The following is a 7,323-nucleotide window of genomic DNA, read 5'->3' on the forward strand; positions in this document are numbered from 1 at the left end:
CATTCTGAGGAGACAACTTCCTGGTCCTCTGCAACCCACAAGGAGCCAAGTCCGCAGAGTAATTTTTGGTGCTGAATTACGTGACCACCAAGAGCCAGCGCAGCTCCACCCCTGGGTGAGCCTGCCTGTGTCACCCATCTATTCTCAGAGGAGTTGGAGGGGGAGAGACTGCACTGAAGCACCAGGGGGTTTACAGCAGAACATACACTCAGCACTGCTAAACTGCCTAAGGGTTTGAACCAGGGATTGTCCTTCTTCATCTTTTGGCTTTGTTTAGACCAAATCACATTTTCAAAAAATCTGAAGAAATTAAAAAAAAAAAAAAACAAAAAACAAAAAACTATTCTAAAGCTCAGTGCTGTCAAGCTGGAAAAAAAGTAATTTTCTACAATTCAGCTATTCATAGAAAGCTTGATCATTCAAGTGTGAAACTTTGTAACTGTTTCTGCTGACCTCTTTTTTTTTTTTCCCCCCACACACAATGCTGTCAACATCAGCCGTGCTAGTAAACAAGAGCAAAACATCCAGTCAACCGGTCTGTAGCGGGAGTGAGAGTTAATTTCAGTAGCACTGATGGATTTCACAAGCAAGACTGAGAAAAACTGAGCGTAAAACCATTGTGCTCACCTCCACAGCACATCCCCCGGGGCTGAGAGAGATGGTAGGATGTGCAGGCAGAGCCTCCTCCAGCGTGGACCAACCTGTCAGGCATTTCCACACCCCACTCCAAGCCTGGCCATACTACTGGGTATCAGGGAAGTGAGAAGGGAAGTTGAAGTTCTGGCCAAGGAAATGAAAATTAAGCAGGACAAGTTGTGCAGCTATTACAGAGGTGGAAGACCACAAGTTGCTGGGAGACAGGAGGGAGCAGGACATAGCATGTCCATGGTAATACTTGGCAGCTGGACTTTCTTAAGAGGAACGAGCCTGGGTGAACACATGCAAGTAACTCCTTCTGTGTTTGGGGACTGTCTCCTGCTGGTCCCAATGTGCCTGATCCAGAACAGTGATATGTTCCAGCCATACTAAATTAACCTGGAGACAACTGCCTTGGACACAGCCCTATTCCAGCATCCAAATCTGTTCAGCACCAGTAACTCTCTGCACTGCCAAGCCCACTGGAATGCAATTGCAGTAACCAACAGCATGAAACACCAAATGCCTCCTGGCACCCAACCCAGCTGTGACTTGGATGAGCACAGGTTTTATGTGCAGCTCCAACAGGGTGAGGAGGCTTTACTCTCTGATAGTGCTGGTACACAGACAGATTCAGGTGAGCAGCCAAGCTGTGAGCAAAGAGAACAAATCTGGGAAGCCAGACACTTCTGCCTAGTCCCAAAAATTATGTTCTCCATCAATAGTGACTTAATGCATAATAGTATTTCAATATCAAAACATTATCAGGTTTATGAGGAGAGCAGAAGGAGGGAAGGCATGATTTATACAGCCTCAAGAATACAGCTTTTTGGAAAAAATATTTCCATTCCCACTGAAAATGCCTACTTTTCACCAAAAGGGATGAATGAAAAGGTTCAAGCTGCCCTTGTAATGCCCTGTGCAAAATACAGCTCAGATGCCTTACACTTTCATTCTGCTCTCGGGGTAAAGGTTCCTGCCTGGCTTATCCTTTCCATAATGTGCTTTTCCCTTCCATCAGGAAAGGGACTGCATTACAGTTTTCCTAGGAAACATCCTCCAGGCACAGTCCTAGGGCAGAGGGAAGAAGAGGGATGCAGCACTTAAATCAGACTCCTGTGAGATTTTGTGATGGCATTTTGAAGAGAAAAATCTCCAAGGGATGGAACTCTACTTGAAACTTCTGATCATTTTCCAAGTAAATGATTCATCTTTTCAAAGAAAGTACATTTGATTGAAAATGCAGTTTTCCCTCAAAGATTGGTACTGATGGAAATTACCAGATAGTTCTGATATTCTGCAGGAGGTAACTTAGTGTGAAATAACCCCACATGGTACAATAGCCAGAATGTCAGAAGACAAAAATCAAATCCATCCTTGTTGGACCTTCACAAGTCCCTTCCCACAGGAAAGGACTGGGCTGCACTGGTAATTTTGATAACAATTTTTCTTTTGTATTCATAAAATATTCATACTTAATACTCAGCCTTGCTGATGAACCCTTTTTTCATCACATGAAGTTATAAACTGCAATGTAAGATCTCTTGGCTGGTGAAATAGAGCAGTAGCAGAGTCTTCTGGGAATATTAGACCTCTGATCAGGCCAGGTGAGCATTACAAGCCTGACCCCACTCCTCAGTAATTTCTTCATGAGCTCCTAAGGATGTGACTGGTAAATCCATGAGATGATGGGATGTCTGCTTGGCTGCATTCACTTTGTGTCATCAGCTTCTTTCATCTCCCTGCTGCAGGACTGGCTGTCGCAGTAATTTCTGTGCTTTCAGGAAATTAAAAGAATCTGACATCCTTGTGCTTAAAATAGACTCGAGAGCCCAGCTGATTTATACTTGTCTTGTGGGATCCAAGGGGTTGTAAGACTGGAAAACATCTCGAAGTAAATTATGAGACAGGGAAGGAACTGTGAATTTTTATTCAAAAAGGTCTTCAGTTCACCCTGAGGAAGATTTGCAGGGCACAGGAGTTCAGGAGTCACTGGGACACCCACTGGCAGCTGGCACAGCACTATGCTGCAGGAACACAAAGCTCCAGACAGATGTAAAACACTACTGCAACAGCCCTGCCAGCAGCATCAGCTCACTGGAAACATAACCAGGCAAACTTGGCTGTGTAGATAAAACCTGTACCTGGGATTTCCTCACTGCATTAATGCAGTGATAGAGAGCAGCTGGGCCACTTGATACCCAAGTTTCACCCAATCCTCCCCCTGACTCAATATCTTCTCATTCCCATCTATCATCTCAAAATGAAGCAGGAACTGGTTTTCAGATTGATTATTGGATTTGATGTGAATGACTTTGCTTTTTTGTTTGCTTTAAAGAGGTATTCCCTATTCCTGATCTTCTTCATTGTAACCCTCAACACTTCTACCTCCCACTGTGGCCAAAGGTGAATGTCAGAAAAAGTTTCCCCCACTCCTGGGCAGTGACTCAATTCCATAAGTGAGGTCAGTTCCTCTCCTTCAGCATCAGCATGCAGAGCCATTTTTGTTACCAGCTGATGAACTATCCAGAAGAAAACTTGCAGAGGCAGAAAGGGCTTAATCACTGCTGAGGCCATTTTGGTTATGGATTCACACAAGGAAGCCAGAAGAGACCTTCAGCTATGCAGACATCTGCATTGAAAAAGATAATCCTTGTTCTAATCACACAATCACCTGTACCTCTCTGGGTGATAAAATACCCACTTAAAAATTATATTGCTCCTAAAAAAAAAAAATAATCTTCTACTGCCTGGAGAACCTATGAGTACTGGAAATGAAAAGATTATGGAAATTAAGTGTGCATAATTTTCACTTTGCCTTGTGCCAGTAAGAGACAGAGAATGTTTGGACAGAGAGGAAAATTGGGATAGAAACAGTCTGCTGTGCCATTTGTCTGATCTTTCACACTAGCAGAGGAATGGAAATATTTTTATGATTAGGAAATGCTGAGACAAGAACAGTGTCTGTGCCTCTTTTAAGAGATGATATTTCAAGGGGATAGTGTTCCTTCATTACTGCTTCTCTTTCCTTTGTTAACATCTCATTTTAGTGTCTAATATTTTAGTAAGAAGCATTTGTGGGCTAAATTAACACGGAGATGAGGTTTCTTCTGCTCTCAGCTCTCAGTTACCTGAGCCGTGACATTTCCAGTGGGTTTATTTCCCTGCAACAATATGTCACGGAAGTTTTCTGTCTCCAGTTCTACCCTCAAGTTTCCCCATACCCAGGAGGCAGCAATCACTTGTGCCTGACACCGTGTTTGTTTTGCAGGTGGTTGATGATGTTAGGAGCAAATATAAACCCAGATGAAGAGCGGCACGAGCAATGGAGGGACCAACCCCAGAGCCCGTGTACGTTGACGTGGACAAGGGACTGACATTAGCATGTTTCGTTTTCCTCTGCCTCTTCCTGATTGTGATGATTATTCGCTGTGCAAAAGTCATCATGGACCCTTACAGTGCCATCCCAACGTCCACATGGGAGGAGCAGCATCTAGATGACTGAAAGGACTTCACCAGACAGAGCCATAAAATGCTGTTGTCCAGGAGGCCTCTTCCCACTGGGAAGGCTAACACACAAACAGCCATTTTCAGATATGCAGGACAACGGCAATATCTCTAAGAGCACACAGTGTAAATGATTTTTGCTCAACAGGTCAAGATATCAGCAAGCCATTCTGGCAGCACAGTTTACTACTATGCAGCAACCCTTATTTTACGGTTATCATTGTAACTCAACTAGCACAAGATTCTCCAGACTTTTACTAATATAACTCTTGATCTAGCACAGTTTGTCCCACCCTCAGTATCACCCACAAATCCCATCAATACCATGAACAAGCAACAAGAACATCCTGTCTATCCTGGAAATAGATTGCTTCAAATATTTTCCTCAGTCACTATAGTTGCATTTCAGAAAAGACCCAGGTTTTACTATTTTGTGTGCCAGAGCATCACTAAGTAGAAGTGCTGAAGGACCCCTGGTTAAGAAGGGTTATATGAGCAGGTTTATTCTTGACTCACTTGGTTCCCTACCCCACTGCAGCCGTATTTCCAGTGATCAGGATGCAGAAGCACTTGGAATAAGGTGGTACTGGACTAATGTTGACCCTGTAGCACCACCTTGCTCTATCCTACTCATACAAAAACTAGGCACATCCTCTGCCATGGGTCCATGGATCAGTCAGACCACTGACTGTGAGCTCAGTAACCACGAGAAGTCCATGGAGCAGAGCTTGGACACTGCTGATGTCAACCACATAGAACTTGCTGTGATTTTCAAAGAGTGATTCCACATGCAACTTCATCCACCTTTTGTTTCCATTGTATTTCACTGGGATGAGACAGGACTAGAATGACAAGGACAATAAGCAGAGACATTGCTCCTGGCTTTGTCATTCACACTCCTGAGCATTACATTTGCAGTAACACACAATAATATGCATTCTACCTCTGAGAGATTCAGCACCTTCCATGGAAGACTTTTCCCACAGATTTCCAAGGTACATTTCCTTCTCTCCTTTAATTAAGACAGCCGTTATGCAAGAAGTTGTAAGTGAACATAGGAGCTCTGGAAATTTGTTATTTACCCTTGAGGAGTGGGGACTGCAAGATTCCCATGTCCTCTGTTCCTTACATTCTAAGGTTTCCTCACAGCTGCCTTTTTTTAGTGACTACACTGTTTAGCTTATAGGATTGAAAGGAAACAATACAGGGCAGGCACTGCAACCACAGCAAGCATCACGAACAGACAAGACTTGAAAGCACAAAACTGCAAGAAGGGCATTTCACTCTTTCTTCTCTTCCTTACCATCCTACCTGACCTCTAGTTCTTACCATAAGAGGAAGGAAGGAATTGTAGCAAGGAACTGGGACATAGATTTGTAGGTTACTGTTCTAGCTCTGACAGATTTATTTGATGATCACATAAATCACTCTGCGTGCCTCAGTCCACAATATTATCGTGTCTCACATCATTTTGTCTATCTCAGTACTAGAAAGCACTTGGAGAGCCTTAGATAGAGACACATGAATTAAGGTTCTTATTTACTTATTTATTCCTGGTGAAACTAATAGGGAAGATCTGGATCGTAGTATATGGAAAGTTCTCCCCAGGCAGAGGATTTGTCCAGACCCTCACTCTCCCATTTTGATTGCAGGATTTTGAGCCATGCCAAATGGAACCTGGCTTTGTTACATATCCCACTGATTTCTGAGGATGTAAGGTGCTCAGCACTGTGATTACAGAGATCCCAAAATAGCAGGCTACAAGGAGAATTTCTCATGGATCTTTTGAACTGCACAGTTTCTGCTGATCTCTGTTGTAGGAGATCCCATTCAGGAGGCAGGAGATTTGCAGGTTGGTTTTAATTCTGATGTCCTCTAGCAAGAGTCCTCCACTGCTTCCATTACCCACTGCAGTCTGCTCACCAAGCTCTTATTTAGCCTCAGTTTCTGCTAGCCAGCTAATCAGCAGTAACAGAGGACTTTTCCAAATGTGAATGCTAATGTTCATCATACTTGCAGCAAACATGCTGGTCTCTCTTATTTGTGAGCAGGTCCATGTGTACATATAGGAATGGATGCCCCAGCTCAAAGAGCAACACTTCTGCTCCCAGAAGTTTAGAACCCCTTTTTTGTCGTTAAGTCTTGTATCCCACTCTGATACTAGTGGGGCTACTTACAAGAAAACAAAACAACCTAATCTTCAGCCTAGGAAACTTTCAGTTTGCAGGTCACCTGCCTGCACACACAGCTGATGCAGAGCAAGGACAAAGGCTTGTCCTCACACCTCCCAGTGCCAGTACTCCACTCAGTGCTTATCTGCATGCAGAACCCTTTGGCACTGTCACATGTCACTGATAAGCTCCTGTTCAGCTAAGGACTTACGCAGGTGCTTAAGTTTAAGCCTCTGAGCAGACTGTCCAGCTACAGAGACCAGGGTCAATCACGTGCCTGTCCTTGGCAGGGCAGGGACAGCAACACACAGCCCTTGCAGGAGCAAAGCCTGTGTGAGAACAAAGGGTTACAAACGCTGGGGAAGCAAATCGACAAATTTGCTCGGCAAGAACGTTTGCCGCTTTTTTCTCTCTTTGTCCAGCTGAACAAACCATTTCATGGGTTTTCCTGAAAATCCTAATGGAAAGACCCCTCTGGGTAACTCTGTTTTGTAAGAAAAATGCATTTGTCTTCCTGGCATAGCCTGTCAAGTCCATCCGTCAGTTGACAAAAAAGTTCTTCAACAACCTCTGCACATATCACTGTGTAAAAGTCAACATGATTGTTTTTATAGAGATAACGTAAATGCATTCTAACTTCTGCCTTTCCCCACTGGTTACAGTTACACAACCTCACTACTCTTTAACCAAAAGCAATATTAAACATCATGCCTAATGCAGACATATTATCCTCCTCGCCCTGGGAGTCAGGACCCTCCCACCCAAGGTGCATCATTGCAGCTCCAGCCAGTGCCGACCCCACCGGCAAATCCGCACTCACAGCCAGTGGAAGGTCTGTGTTACCAGGGGCTGCATCACTGGGCTTGGTAGTAACTGCATGCAACAAGTGCCTCTGCTAGTTTTAGTTCTTTTTTAATCATTGTGCCATACTACCAGCAATTGCACTCAGAGGAAATAACTCAAACTTGTTGCAAATGTATTTATCTAACATAATAAACAGCTTCAACAT

The 7,323-nt window shown here is 43.8% G+C and overlaps 1 protein-coding gene across 2 annotated transcripts in view; it reads left to right on the plus strand.

Moving 5' to 3' along the window:
* CTXND1 (cortexin domain containing 1) overlaps positions 1-7,323 on the plus strand; it is a 35,212-nt gene extending 27,889 nt beyond the window's left edge. For both annotated transcript variants that reach the window (XM_050309629.1, XM_050309630.1), the window contains exon 3: positions 3,908-7,323. In XM_050309629.1, coding sequence (XP_050165586.1) covers positions 3,962-4,141 — 180 coding nt within the window. In that variant the 5' untranslated portion in view covers positions 3,908-3,961 and the 3' untranslated portion in view covers positions 4,142-7,323. The remainder of the gene's footprint in view (positions 1-3,907) is intronic.

The sequence above is a fragment of the Myiozetetes cayanensis genome, unplaced genomic scaffold, assembly GCF_022539395.1.
Source record: "Myiozetetes cayanensis isolate MyiCay16 unplaced genomic scaffold, myiCay2020 scf14, whole genome shotgun sequence".
NCBI lineage: Eukaryota > Metazoa > Chordata > Aves > Passeriformes > Tyrannidae > Myiozetetes > Myiozetetes cayanensis.